Source organism: Mercenaria mercenaria, chromosome 4, assembly GCF_021730395.1.
Source record: "Mercenaria mercenaria strain notata chromosome 4, MADL_Memer_1, whole genome shotgun sequence".
NCBI classification, from domain to species: Eukaryota; Metazoa; Mollusca; class Bivalvia; order Venerida; family Veneridae; genus Mercenaria; species Mercenaria mercenaria.
This window is the reverse complement of record NC_069364.1, coordinates 35,933,856-35,949,971: the sequence shown is the minus strand read 5'-3', so window position 1 is coordinate 35,949,971 and position 16,116 is coordinate 35,933,856. Positions and strand designations below refer to the sequence as shown.

Here is a 16,116-nt window from a genome sequence, read left to right as displayed (position 1 = left end):
TGCATGTAGTTTCTTGGACTGTTTTTTTTTTCTGATATAATTTAATTCCATCAAAATAAAGTATGTCAGTACCCCTTCCGTACTTGACCTTTAACCCCTCTGAATAGTAGGGTCTTTTTATATCTTGGTGTATCTTCCTTGTAAAGTAGAGGTCTCTTATTGAGACATAAATTTATTTTACTGTCAAATTGTCGAATAGCGGAGCGCGCTGTCTTACAGACAGCTCTTGTTTACTAGACTGATTTGAAAAATTTGGACATCACACAAATTTTCATAATGGGAGACTATGGGAAGATCACAACCTTGATAACATTTTTGTGAAAAGATTTTTTTCTTCAGTGTAGATTTTAATGAAACTTCCCGCAGTTGTAAATACATATAGTTGGCCTATATTATGGTGAAATAAAATGCATAGGTCTATGTGCTTGTTTTCTGAGATATTTACGCATCATTAAAGAGCTCCACACATTACAAGCTTATTTTAAGACATAATTTGGAATCATTTAACGTGTCGAATGTTTTAATATCATATTTTAACTTTAGAAAGATAGTAACATTGCCGTTGTAATAAATTTAGTCACGGATTGCCATTATTTAATTCATAAAATGATTTTTATTTTCGTACGCCGAATCTAGGCTTTATTCTACATTATTATGTCTCCCACCACACAGTGGTGTGGGAGACATATTGATTTCCTCCTGTCTGTGCCTGTGTGTCTGTCACAAATCTAAGTCGAACATTTCTCATCCGATCTTCACCAAACTTGAACAAAATGTGTTTGACCATAAATCATTGGCCAAGTTCGATAACTAGCCAAATCGGCCCAGGCACTTTGGAATTATGGCCCTTGAATTACCGAAAATCAACCTTTTTACTTTTGTCTGTCTCTAGGTCGAACATTTCTCATCCGATCTTCACCAAACTTGAACAAAATGTGTTTGACCATAAATCCTCAGCCAAATTCGATAACTAGCCAAATCGCCACAGGCACTTTGAAATTATGGCCCTTGAATTACCAAAAATCGGCTTTTTTACTCTTGTCGCACATTTCTCATCCGATCTTTACCAAACTTGAACCAAATGTTTTTGACCATAACTCCTCAGCCAAGTTCATTCACTAGCCAAATCGCCACAGGCACTTCGGAATTATGGCCCTTGAATTACCCAGAATCAGCCTTTTTACTATTCAAAGGTATAAATGTAGTGAGTAAACAGTTTATAAAGACTGACTTACTATTTAGATGATTAGGCAGTTGTGGGAGACATGCGCTTTTCTCAAAAGCAGCTCTAGTCGACTCCCAGCTTATCAAACATGCAAAACTACCTTAATAAGAATTCAAAACAGCTTGAGCCATTAAACTGAAATTGACTACATTGATTTGGTGTAAAGTGCACAAAACACTTCTTGAAACTGAACTGAATTAAAATGTGTTGAGATAAAAGAAAAAATCTCATTATTATGAAAAGCACCCAGATCTTTTATTGGATGATCCTGTCTGCTCAATGTTAGCATGTACTACTGTACAGAATTTTTACAGTGTGAAGTTAATAAAATTTGCAAGAAGTTGATATCATTTCCCTACTGTGTTTTAAGTGGTTATATTGATAATGTTTTCCTGTACCCCTACTGTGTTTTAAGTGGTTATATTGATAATGTTTTCCTGTACCTTTTAATATGACTGTATGTTTTCAGTTTTGGACACAGCAGGTCAGGAAGAATTCAGTGCAATGAGGGAACAATATATGAGATCTGGAATGGGGTTTCTATTGGTGTATTCAGTTACTGACAGAAGCAGGTATTCACTAGTAAAAGTTTTTGTTTTACTCAGCTGCAATTAGATGGTCATATAATTATAGAAACATTCCAGCTTTAATCATGAAAAAAGAACTATACTAAGTGCCCATACATAATACTATTTTCAGGTAAGTCTTAGGGCAAATTTGTAGAACAACGCATCTTCTGCGAGATAATTTTTTTCTGATTGTTCCATCTCAAGGGAAGGAACACTTAAGGAGAACATGTCACACTTGACTAAGCAGGTGATAGATACAAGGGTATCATCAAAGGCATCCGAATTCCAGTAGGGCGCCGCCATTTTTGACTCGTGCATATTCATTACAAATAGCCTCTTTGCCAATGTGTTTTTACGCATCTTTAAGTCAATCTTTAATGAAATACAACTACGTTATAACAGACCTACAAGAAACAATAGTATAGTTTAAATCATCTAACTCCTAATAATATAGAATAGAGATTAACTAAATGAATATGCATCATCAGAAAATAGACTCCCGCCCAAAAAGATTGTCTGCTATTATTCTTGGTTGCATTCTTTGCTTCCAAGGGATCTTTTTACAGATTTTATTTCATACCAACTATATTACTTTGACATTAAGTATTACAATCAAAACATACTGTACTTATAAAGTAATTTGAGATTTTTTCGCTTAACTTGTCTTTTAATGCTATTTGCACGCTACGCATCATCACTGTATAAAAACATTTCAATTACTTCTCTTGTTTTTATCCAGAACTGAATAATGCATATTTTTTTTCACTTTTTTGAGCTATAAAATGTTTTGAACTTTATAATTTCATGCCTTTTGATAAGTTGTTTTGTAACATTCAAGGTGTGAACTTTTTATAGGCAATTTTTCAAACCCATTAGTTTGTTGGTGTCGACTTATATATAAGTCGTATTTCTTCTGGCTTAATCATTCTGGAGCTGAAAGTATCAATCATGCAATGCAATTAAGGGTGTTTGGCAGCACTTTCTGTCATTGTATTGCTGTGTGAAACTTTAAATTTATAAAGAGCAAACATACGGCTAAATTCTAATCTGTACCACTATGGAAGGTTTCGACAGTGGTTCCCGAAATTTTGATAAAATGATGGTCTTTATTATTTATTGTCTGCTGATAATATTTAGGTAGAATCGCTCATCTAAAGGCGTTTGATTATTATTATAAGTTAAATAAATGTTTGTGTGAAATAACTTTAAATATTCTTAAATAGATAAGAATGCCCGTAAACTAACATTTTTCATAATTGTTTTATTAAACATCTGTAACAGAATGCAAAAAACAAATCCCTTAAAAAGAATATTTAATATGCGCTAGAAGGATCCTTTTGGTAAGCTAAATCTTGTTTTACAATAATTATTGTCTTCAAAATCAGTTGGTCTTTGTTCACAGAAAGTCTGACTGTGTTTTTGATATAGTTATGAAGCCTGATCATTAAATAGTTTCCTAATTCCTAAGAAGTAAGTACTTCAAGTATGTTTTAATTGGTGGCATGCAAGTACAGAAACCAGCTTTATCATGGTAATGAAAAGAGATCCTTGCACTTTGAAATTCACATAAATTTTATGTGTGACCAGTATTTGGTGACAATGGGTCCATTGGCAGACTACCATATTTTCCCTAAGTCTTGGGACACACTTAATCTTGGGACACCCCTAAAATCTGGAAAAATAATTATTTTTCTTGTCCCTAATTTTTTGGACATGTATTTTCTAAATGTATTTTTCGTCCCTAAGTGTTGGGACTAAGGTTGTGTACTGATTCATGATGTAACTCAAATACCGTTATTATCCCCCGCCGATGAAATCAGGAGGGGGGTATTGAAATGGCGTTGTCCGTCCGTCAGTCCGTCCGTCCGTCCGCAGCCATTTCTCAGTAACTACTTGGTAGAATTTCATGAAACTTGAAATAAACATGAACCAACATACTGCGATTATGCCAGTCAAGTTTTTTTTTTGATTGGTCAATTTCCCTCAGAGTTATTGCCCTTGATTTAATAAAAAATGTCTGTCTGCAGCCATTTCTCAGTAACTAACAGGTAGAATTTCATCAAATTTGAAATAGACATGAACCAAGATACTGCGCTGATGCCCGTCAAGTTTTTTTTTTGATAGGTCAATTTCCCTCAGAGTTATTGCCCTTGATTTAATAAAAAATGTCTGTCTGCAGCCATTTCTCAGTAACTAACAGGTAGAATTCATCAGACTTGAAATAGACATGAACCAAGATACTGCGACGATGCCCTTCAAGTTTTTTTTCGATTGGTCAATTTTCCATTTAGTTATTGCCCTTTAATTGTTTAAAAATCCACAGATCTGTACATAACAAACCAACCAACTGGAAGAATTTCATTAAACTTCTTCCATTCTTTTCCATGAACATTTATTAAAAACATGTGATGTTGTGTACCTACCTTGGTCACCCCCCCCCATTTTTTTTTTTTTTTTTTTTTTTTTTTTTTCCGTTTTCTACCAATATTTATAATCAACATGTAAACTTTTGTATCCTCACCCCCCCCCTGTCCAAACAAACCATTTATTTTCTTTTAACTTTTTGCTGGATATATTTTTTTGCCGTTCCTCAACTCTGACCCTTTCGGCGGGGGATTCCAATTCATCGAATTTGCTTGTTATACATTGTATGGTGTTGTTTCGATCAAAATATCAAATAATTATAAGAACCAAAGAATATTTTTGTAACATTTTCTGGTCGTGTTTTTAGTTGATATTCCTTGACAGTAACCATACCAGTTAAGTGTTGTATATTTTTTTGCTGCAGCCAGGAAGTCCGTTTTCTGTGGTTATTTATTTTTAGCTCACCTGTCACAAAGTGACAAGGTGAGCTTTTGTGATCGCGCTGTGTCCGTCGTGCGTCAGTGCGTCCGTGCGTCCGTAAACTTTTGCTTGTGACCACTCTAGAGGTCACATTTTTCATGGGATCTTTATGAAAGTTGGTCAGAATGTTCATCTTGATGATTTCTAGGTCAAGTTCGAAACTGGGTCACGTGGGGTCAAAAACTAGGTCAGTAGGTCTAAAAATAGAAAAACCTTTTGACCTCTCTAGAGGCCATATTTTCCATGAGATCTTCATGAATATTGGTCAGAATGTTTATCTTGATGATATCTAGGTCAAGTTCGAAACTGGGTCACGTAGGGTCAAAAACTAGGTCATTAGGTCTAAAAATAGAAAAACCTTGTGACCTCTCTAGAGGCCATATTTCTCAATGCATCTTCATGAAAATTGGTCAGAATGTTTACCTTGATGATATCTAGGTCAAGTTCGAAACTGGGTCACATGGGGTTAAAAACTAGGTCAGTAGATCTAAAAATAGAAAAACCTTGTGACCTCTCTAGAGGCCATATTTTTCATGAGATCTTCATGAATATTGGTCAGAATGTTCACCTTGATGATATCTAGGTCAAGTTCGAAACTGGGTCATGTGGGGTCAAAAACTAGGTCAGTAGATCTAAAAATAGAAACACCTTGTGACCTCTCTAGTGGCCATATTTCTCAATGGATCTTCATGAAAATTGGTCAGAATGTTCACCTTGATGATATCTAGGTCAAGTTCGAAACTGGGTCATGTGCGTTCAAAAACTAGGTCAGTAGGTCTAAAAATAGGAAAACCTTGTGACCTCTCTAGAGGCGATATTTTTCAATGGATCTTCATGAAAATTGGTCAGAATGTTTACCTTGAAGATATCTAGGTCAAGTTTGAAACTGGGTCACATGGGGTTAAAAACTAGGTCAGTAGATCTAAAAATAGAAAAACCTTGTGACCTCTCTAGAGGCCATATTTTTCATGAGATCTTCATGAATATTGGTCAGAATGTTCATCTTGATGATATCTAAGTCAGATTCAAAACTGGGTCACGTGGGGTCAAAAACTAGGTCAGTAGATCTAAAAATAGAAAAAACCTTGTGACCTCTCTAGAGGCCATATTTCTCAATGGATCTTCATGAAAAATGGTGAGAATGTTCAGCTTGATGATATCTAGGTCAGGTTCGTAACTGGGTCATGTGCGGTCAAAAACTAGGTCAGTAGGTCGAAAAATAGAAAAACCTTGTGACCTCTCTAGAGGCCATATTTTTCACGAGATGTTCATGAAAATTGGTGAGAATGTTCACCTTGATGATATCTAGGTCAAGTTTAAAAGTGGGTCACGTGCCTTCAAAAACTAGGTCATTAGGTCAAATAATAGAAAAACCTTGTCACCTCTCTAGAGGCCATGTTTTTCAATGGATCTTCATGAAAATTGGTCAGAATTTTTTATCTTGATGATATCTAGGTCACATGTGCTCAAAAACTAGGTCATTATGTCAAATAATAGAAATAACAATGTCATACTCAGTTGAACACTGGGTCATGTGGAGATAGGTGAGCGATTCAGGACCATCATGGTCCTCTTGTTATTTGTAAATCACTGACTGAAATTTACCCGCGAATTGTACAGATATTAAAACACCATGCTGGTAATTTTCCATTCCATGAGCACGTGCGACGTATCTGTTTTTTTTTTGTAATTTCTGTAGCTATAGCCTTCAAATTTGGTCTAATTTACATCGCAGTTACTTTTGTTTATCGACTCGTATACAAAAAACACGCGTCGTGCATTCATTTTTAGCCCACCATCATCAGATGGTGGGCTATTCAAATCACTGCATCCATGGTCCGTCGTCCGTCCGTCCGTTAACAATTTTTCGTTATCGCATCTCCTCTGAAACTACTGGGGGGATTTTGACCAAACTTTGTCAGAATGATGTATAATCAGTCGAGGGCTTGGTGCAAAACTATTGTAAGTGTATATAAATAAAGAACAAGATACAATAGTTTTGCGCCAAGCCCTCGTATTGGTACCCTAGTTGTATCCCTCTAAAAATTAAACTTGTTCAACAATTTTTGAGTGGGTTATGGCCCTTTGTTTATTTTTATAATTTACATACATTTATATAGGGAAAAGCTTTGAAACACTTCTTGTCCAAAACCACAGGGCCTAGGCCATTGATATTTTGTATGTGACATCTAGTGGTCCTCTATTAAGATTGTTCAAATTATTCCCCTAGAGTCAAATATGACCCCGCCCTGTGGGGTCACATGGTTTACATAGACTTATATAGGGAAAAACTTTGAAAAACCTCTTGTCCAAACCACAAAGCCTAGAGCTTTGATATCAAATTTATTAAAGGAATGGTCTGCGTCCATCCGTCCTTCCGTCCGTCCGTCCTTCCGTCCGTAACAAAATCGTGTCCTGTCCATATCTCCTAAACCCCTTGAAGGATTTTCATGAAACTTGGGTCAAATGATCACCTCATCAAGACGATGTGCAGAACCCATGAGTCAGCCTTGTCGGTTCAAGGTCAAGGTCACAACTCAAGGTCATAGGTTTGAGCCTGCCATTTTGTGTCCGCTCTATATCTCATAAACCCCTTGAAGGAATTTTATAAATTTTATAAAACTTGGGTCAAATGATCACCTCATCAAGACGATGTGCAGAACCCATGAGTCAGCCATGCCGGCTCAAGGTCAAGGTCACAACTTAGGGTCAAAGGTTTTGAGCCTTCCATTTTGTGTCCGCTCTATATCTTCTAAACTCCTTGAAGGATTTTCATGAAACTTGGGTCAAATGATCACCTCATCAAGACGATGTGCAGAACCCATGGGTCAGCCTTGTCGGCTCAACGTCAAGGTCACAACTCGAGGTCAAAGGTTTGAGCCTTCCATTTTGTGTCCGCTCTATATCACCTAAACCCCTTGAAGGAATTTTATCAAACTTGGGTCAAATGATCACCTCATCAAGACGATGTGCAGAACCCATGAGTCAGTCATGCCGGCTCAAGGTCAAGGTCACAACTTAGGGTCAAAGGTTTGAGCCTTCCATTTTGTGTCTGCTCTATATCTCCCAAACTCCTTGAAGGATTTTCATCAAACTTGGGTCAAACGATCACCTCATCAAGGCGATGTGCAGAACTTATGAGTCAGCCATGTCGGCTCAAGGTCAAGGTCACAACTGAAGGTCAAAGGTTTGAGCCTTCCATTTCGTGTCCGCTCTATATCTCCTAAACCCCTTGAAGGAATTTTATAAAACTTGGGTCAAATGATAACCTCATCAAAACGATGTGCAGAAATTATGAGTCAACCATGCCAGCTCAAGGTCAAGGTCACAACTAAGGGTCGAAGGTTTGAGCCTTCCATTTTGTGTCCACTCTGTATCTCCTAAACCCCTTGAAGGATTTTCATCAAACTTGGGTCAAATGATCACCTCATCAAGAACTCATGAGTCAGCCATGTCAGCTCAAGGTCAAGGTCACACTGAAGGTCAAAGGTTTCAGCTCTGTATCTCCTAAACCCCTTGAAGGATTTTCAAGAAACTTTGGTATAATGATCACCTCATCAAGACGTTATGCAGAATTCATGAGTCAGCCATGTCAGTTTAAGGTCAAGGTCACAGCTAAAATCAAAGGTTTACCCTTTCACTATCCATAGCAGTGGCGGGGGATTTAGCTGTCTTTCAGACTGCCTTGTTCAAAATTATCCCCCTAGGGTCAAATATGGCCCCGCCCAGGGGGTCTCTTGGTTCGTATAGACTTATATAGGGAAAAACTTTTAAAATCTTCTTGTCCATAACCTACAACATTCAAATTTGGACCACATGTATAATTTTGAGTGGCAAAATGAACCTTGGCATGAGTTGACCTTGATCTCGACCTAGTGACCTACTTTCACATTTCTGTAGCTATAGCCTTCAAATTTGGACCACATGCATAGGTTTGTGTACCGATACAAACTTTGACCTTGACATTGACCTAGTGACCTACTTTCACATTTTTGAAGGTACAGGCTTCAAATTTGGACCACATGCATAGTTTTGTGTACTGAATGAAGTCTGACCTTGATTTTGACCTAGTGACCTACTTTTACATTTCTCAAGCTACAGCCTTCAAATTTTGACCACATGCTTAGTTTTGTGTACAGAAATGAACTTTGACCTTAAAATTGACCTAGTGACCTACTTTCACATTTCTGAAGCTACATGCTTCAAATTAGGACCACTTGGATAGTTTTGTGTTCTGAATTGAAATTTGACCTTGACTTTTACCCAGTACCTACTTTCACATTTCTCAAGCTACAGCCTTCAAATTTGAAGCACATGCATAGTCTTGTGTACCAAAATGAACTTTGACCTTGAAATTGATCTAGTGACCTACTTTCACATTTCTCAAGCTACAGCAGCTTTCAAATTTGGACCACATGCATGAACCACATGCTCAGTTTTGTGTACTGAAATGAACTTTGACCTTGATTTTGACCTTGAGCTAGTCTTGAAATTTGGAACATTCAAAAATGGCTTAATGGTGGTCGCCAAGATCACTCTGTGATCTCTTGTTTAATAATATAGCTTCAAATTTTCAACACCAATTGAGAAGTAGTTTGAATTCTAAAACGATTTTAAAAAGATATCGACAGAAATGTAGGCAAAATTCTATAAAAACGGTCAAATTTTCATAAAATTACTTGCAAAATTTCAAACAGCGCGATCCTAAATACTTATTTCTTTCTAAAAGTAAATAGCTGATACATACTATGGGCATAAAATTAAGACTTTTGATGTGAAATTACAAAAAAAACAGAATAGAAAAATCTTAAATAATGAAAAAGCGGCAGCAATTTAAAAACATGGAGTAAAACGATTTTTGGCGAACAGATTTCTGTTAGATTTCTGTTAGTGAATAGGTTACGTGACCTTGTGAACGTAAATAGAAAATGCGGTTTAAAAAAAACAAAAAAACAATAATGATGTCGTTGCGTTTTTTTAATAAATTTTGAATTAATCTTTATACATGTATTTTTTTACACGACACTTATAATAAGATATTCTTCTGAAACCATTATGTAATTTCCTTGAGGGCAAATAGGTCACAGAGGTAGGATATCCGCTATTATAGTTTGACACGTTTACCTGTCAATTTATACAGGATATTGCACATTCGCTTTAACTATTTTACTGATTTTTTACAACACTAGATCTACTTCTCAGCACTTCAAAGAACCGAGGCGGTACGATCAAACAGTGATGTGCCACATGGCGCGAAAACATGACATAATGCCATGAAAATCTTGGGGAAACTATACCGCTTTGATCTCCACTTCAGATGTCATGATACTAACACACTTCTTTTAGCTCTTTGAGGGGGTGTTACTTGATGATGAAAACAAGGCCAATGACTTAGTTTATCAACAGAATAATTACTGATAATCGTTATCGTTTTTTATTTGCCTTCAACACGGGTGGGTGGGGGATGTTACCTGATGACGATTATTATGTCCATATTTTTGGGACATTTTTCAAAATAATTATTTTTCGGGAAATAAGTCTTGGGACAGTGAAAAAAATTATTATTTTATGCTGTCCCAACACTTGGGGGAAAATACGGTACGTACATTTTCAGAATAAAAGGAAAAATATACATTTTGTGAGTTAATATAAATAAAAATTTGTTTAAAGGAGCTGTATCCTGAACTCCCTCAGTTTATTCCAAAATCTTAAGATTAATATAAAGATAGGGCAAAGGACCCATATTTCAACAGGTTAAGACAAAATCTTGGTAATAATTATTACAGTCTGTGTGTGCCCCAACTTTGACATGGCATTAGAGAAAATAATTATTTCCCACGTATTTCATCTATTGTAGCTGTTATACAAGTTCAGTTTCACAGTGCAATACGTGACTGACTTTTGTCCACGTTGGGTTCACTAATTCGACAGGGGGCCGTAAATTCGACAGCCAAAGGGAGTTTTAAAAAAAATATGGAACACGAGGAATTAAAACACTTTTAACTACATTTTGTTTGTTTTAATATAGAAAAGAACAATAATTGCATAAGTGTATGCCAAAAAAGATACCTGTTAAATATATTTCACAACAAGTTTCATAGTTATTTAGACAAAGTCATCTGTCCTTGGATTTCTGATTCCGTCTTGCATAATTTACATAAGATCTATGTCGTTAAGTATTTAATTTAAAACACACACATGACTCTTGCATAAACCTTCTCTCCATATAATAAAGATATAATAAAGTTATTATAACAGTAACTCGATCTGGGATGCTGTATTCGGCTCGAGTGGATTTTTAGATCACCTGAGCACAAAGTGCTCATGGTGAGGTATTGTGATCACGCTGTGTCCGGCGTCTGTCGTGCGTCTGTCCGTTGTTAACATTTGTGTTTAAACGACATCTTCTCCAAAACCAATAAATGGATTTTGATGAAACTTGGCCATGATGTTCCTTGGTTGGTCCTCTACCAAAGTTGTTCAAACGGTTCCGCTTGGTTGCACATAAGGGCTGCCAGAGCTAAAAATAGAAAAAATTTCAAACGACATCTCCTCCAAAACCGATGGTCAAATTTTGAAATATTTTCACACAAATGGTCCTTATGTTACCCTCTACCAAGAATGTTCAAATTATACCGATTCCTCAAAAAAACGTGATCACTTTTCTCTATATGTATATAGTAGAAACTTTAAAAATCTTCTTGTATAAAACTGCTGGCCCGAATTTGAAATAATTTTACACAAATGGTCCTTGTGTGACCCTCTACCAAGATTGTTCAGATTATTCCGATTCTTTAAAAAACATGGCCGCCAGAGGGCTTGGTCACTTTTCCCTATATGTATATAGTGGAAACTTTAAAAATCTTCTTGTGTGAATCTGCTGGCCCAATTTTAGAATAATTTTACACAAATGATCCTTGTGTGACCCTCTACCAAGATTGTTCAAATTATTCTGATTCGTCAAAAAACATGGCCGCTAGAGGACGTGGTCACTTTTCCCTATATGTATATAGTGGAAACTTTAAAAACACTTTAAAAATCTTCTTGTGTGAGACTGCTGGCCTGATTTTAGAATAATTTTACAAAAATGATCCTTGTGTGACCCTCTACCAAGATTGCTCAAATTATTCCGATTCGTCAAAAAACATGGCCGCCAGAGGACGTGGTCACTTTCCTCTATATGTATATAGTGGACACTTTAAAAATCTTCTTTTGTGAAACTGCTGGGCCGATTTTAGAATAATGTTACACAAATGGTCCTTGTGTGACCCTCTACCAAGATTGTTCAAATTATTTTGATTTGTCAAAATACATGGCCGCCAGAGGGCATGGTCACTTTTCCCTATATGTATATAGTGGACACTTTAAAAATCTTTTTGTGTGAAACTGCTGGCCCGATTTAAATATAATTTTACACAAATGGTTCTTGTGTGACCCTCTACCAAGTTTGTTCAGATTATTCCGATTTGTCAAAAAGCATGGCTGCCAGGGGGCATGGTCACTTTTCCCTTTATGTATACCATACTTGTCCAAATTATTGCACTAAGGTAAAAAAAAAATGGCCACACCCCCGTATCAGACATGTACTAATTATAGGCTGTTGTACTTATACAAACACACTTGAAGCCGTTTACACAGGTGAGCACTTTAAGGTCAATAAGGCCAGCATTTTTTAATTTTCTGGTTTACGGGAGCGCCGACCCTATTTTTTGACAAAACAAAATAAAAATAAAAGTCATTTTCAGTACTTTTATTTTCATTTTACCCGCCGACCGTCCATAATTGCTGCTGCCAAAAATAAAAGTTTAACTTAAGGTAGAGGTTTTTTAATCAAGATCAACAGACGCATGAAAAATGGTGGCCTCCATGAATGTAAATTATGTGAAATTAATAGGAAAAATATACAAGTTAACAGACAATAATTTTTGGAATAAGTTGGCAGAGATAACAAGTTTGTAAAGAAATTGGATCTGAGTAGAAATTACAGCATCTAAAGCTCAACATTAGGAATAATCACGTAGGAAAAATGACCTTCACTATCAACGCTGTCCAGATGTTGAAAATTCTGGCGTATCACATGTACGAGATTTGTTGTCTGTATATTATAATTGGACTACGATCAAATTCATGTGGGACTGTCAGAAAAATACCACAATTGATAAAAAAGAAAGAAACCAAAGAAATGGCAAAATGGAGGAGCAAAAGTGAGTATCAACTTGCTAAACACATTTTTTTTACTTTGAAGTCTTGTGGGGTTAGAGAAGATAAAATAATTAATACCACAATTTTCAGTAGCTCTTTTTAAAACATAGTGCAATTTCAATGTAAAATGACACATGTCCATGCAAATGCTTGACAAAGATACATGTGATAAAAAATTCAAACTACATGATGTAGTCAAAATAATTGGACAGTCAGATTAATGGTTGTTTAATATGTTTGACAGGCAATCTAATCAGGATCGCGTCAAATTAGTTTGACTAAAATTCTAGCCAGGTACTGTAACTCAAAAGATAATTATCAAACATGAAACTCCCAGCAACATTCCCATGTTCACTTAAATTATAGCCAATAAAATCTGTAAGAAGACCCTTTGAAAGTATGTTTGGGACAGACATTCAGACACTATATGTCACATGTGCCTTTGACACTGAGGAACACATAATGATATATCCAGTAATAAATGTTTTTTCGGACTCATAATTTACTATGTCCAAGTCCCATCTCAGTGAAGAGTCTTATAAATCTCCGATACTGTTGTTTGAACATCAGCCAATAAGGTTATTTTGTACACATTTTAGCTGAACCAAAATTCAGATTGTTTCCACTTGTTGTACAATATAGGTGGCACTGACAATCGACAAAATATAAAACAATATTCAAGTCGCTGAAACTTAACCAAAGCAATAAATTTAATTTTAAAGCCAGTGTGCATAATTTTTATCAATTCGTAATTTTTACTTTCTAGTATGACAATGCCTGTCTTTTAAGACTTTGCGTCTCCGGCCAATTGATATGCATGTATGCAGTATGAAGACCTCAAGTAGTTCTTACATATCCCCATTTTAATAGTAGTTTTTATTCATGTTTCAAATCATGTTTAAGTAATAAACATTAGGCAGTGTTCTTATGATATGTCAACTGTGGTATCTGTATATTTTATTATGAAAAATGTTTCCACAAGTCTATTTTTATTGCAAAATAGATACATACAAAAACACAAATAATACATATCCTTGGTGACTTAGAAAATGGCAATATTCATACAAGCTACACATTAAGAAAACAACAGTATACTGAGATGATGAGATATAAATCAGTTCAGAATAGTTTATTTGTGAGTGTGTATGCAATTTAAGCTTGCAAGCTTTTGTTTTTTGTGGTGTACAAAAAATAAAAAAATTGTATCCTTTTGGACGTTTTATTTTTATTTATTTGGTCGACTGCTCAAAATTGGGATTTTTATTTTTATTTTTATTTGTTCCCCCCCCCCCTCTGACCCAATTTTTTTAAAAAATCTCCCGTAAACCAGAAAATAAATGAATGCTGGCCTCAACAATTTCGAAAAAAATCTTCTTGAAAACCTCTGGGCAGAATTACACCAAACTTCACAGGAATGATCCTTGGGTGGCCCCCTTTCAAAATTGTTCAAAGAATTGAATTCCATGCAGAACTCCGGTTGCCATGGCAACCGAAAGGAAAAACTTTAAAAATCTTCTTGTCCAAAACCACAGGGCATTGGGCTTTGATATCTGGTATGTAGCATCATCTAGTGGTCCTCTACCAAAATTGTTCAAATTATCCCCCTAGGGTCAAATATGGCCCCGCCCCGGGGGTCATATGGTTTATATAGACTTATATAGGGAAAACTTTGAAAATCTTCTTGTACAAAACCACATGGCCTAGGGCTTTGATATTTGGTGTGTGGCATCATCTAGTGGTCCTCTACCAAGGTTGTTCAAATTATCCCCCTAGGGTCAAATATGGCCCTGCCCCGGGGGTCACATGGTTTATATAGACTTATATAGGGAAAACTTTGAAAATCTTGTACAAAACCACATGGCCTAGGGCTTTGATATTTGGTATGTAGCATCATCTAGTGGTCCTCTACCAAGATTGTTCAAATTATCCCCCTAGGGTCAAATGTGGCCCCGCCCCGGGGGTCCCAAGTTTTACATAGACTTATATAGGAAAAGTTTAAAAATCTTCTTGTCTACAACACTTAGACCTTTGATATTTGGTTTGTGGCATTGTCTTATGTTCCTCAACCAAAATTGTTCAAATTGTACCCCTTGGGTGAAAAGAGGCCCTGCCCTGAGGGTCCCAGGTTTTATATAGACTTATATAGGAAAAAGCTTTAAAAATCTTCTTGTCTGAAACCATACAACCTAGGCTTTTGATATTTGGTATGATGCATTGTCTAGTAGTCCTCTACCAAAATTATTCAAATTATGCCCCTGGGGTTAAAAGAGGCCCCGCCCTGGGGTCACTTAGTTATTATGTGAGTTATACAGGAAAAATACTTAAAATATCATCTGATCCTATTTCCAAGACTGTTTAATTATAATTACCTGATGACCCCAAGTAATATGATGTCACTTGACTGTGACCTTGACCTACTGACCTACTTTCTTGTTTTTTAAGATACAGCCTTGAAATTTTGATGACATACACAGTTTTGCACACAAATCGTAAAACTGAATTTCATTGACCATTAATGTGACCTACTGACTTTCTTAATATTTTATCATCAGTTTGACATTTAAAACATGTAGCTCATATTACTCAGGTGAGCGATCCAGGGTCATCATGACCCTCTTGTTCCATTACAGCTTCTTTTTGTTGTGGGCCTACTTTGCTAATGCATGGCTCTGAGGCTGTGTTTTAGGTGCTCTGTCTTCCGAGAATTCTACCCTTACCTATTATCTTTTGTATAGGAAAAAAAACTTTAAAAATCTTCTTGTCTGAAACCACAAGACATAGGCTTTTGATATTTGGTATGTAGCATTGCCTTGTGGTCCTCTACCGAGATTGTTCAAATTATTCCACCGGGGTGAAAAGAGGCCCTGCCACGGTGTTCCCTAGTTTTACATAGACATATATTGGAAAAAACTTTAAAAATCTCCTGAAACTGCAAGGCCTATGCTTTTGATATTTGGTATGTTGCATTGCCTAGTGGTCTACTACCAAAATTGTTAAAATTATGCCCCTGGAGTGAAAGAGGCTCTGCCTTGGGGGTCCCAAGTTTTACATAGACTTATATAGGAAAAAACTTTAAAAATCTTCTTGTCTGAAAGTTCAAGGCCTATGCCTTTGATATTTTGTATGTATCATTGCCTAGTTGATCTCTAACAAGATTGTTCGAATTATGCCCCTGGTGTGAAAAGAGGCCCCGCCCCAGGGGTCACTTGATATATGAGTTATATAGGAAAAAATACTTCAAAAATTATCTTATCATATTTCCTAGACTGTTTAATT

At 36.1% G+C, this 16,116-nt stretch overlaps 1 protein-coding gene across 1 annotated transcript in view; it reads left to right on the top strand.

The window, feature by feature from the left end:
- Positions 1–16,116, top strand: part of LOC123551443 (ras-related protein R-Ras2-like) — a 128,529-nt gene that overhangs the window by 61,875 nt on the left and 50,538 nt on the right. Inside the window, exon 3 of the mRNA XM_045340383.2 lies at positions 1,695–1,797. Within this exon, the coding sequence (XP_045196318.1) occupies positions 1,695–1,797 (103 nt within the window). The remainder of the gene's footprint in view (positions 1–1,694; positions 1,798–16,116) is intronic.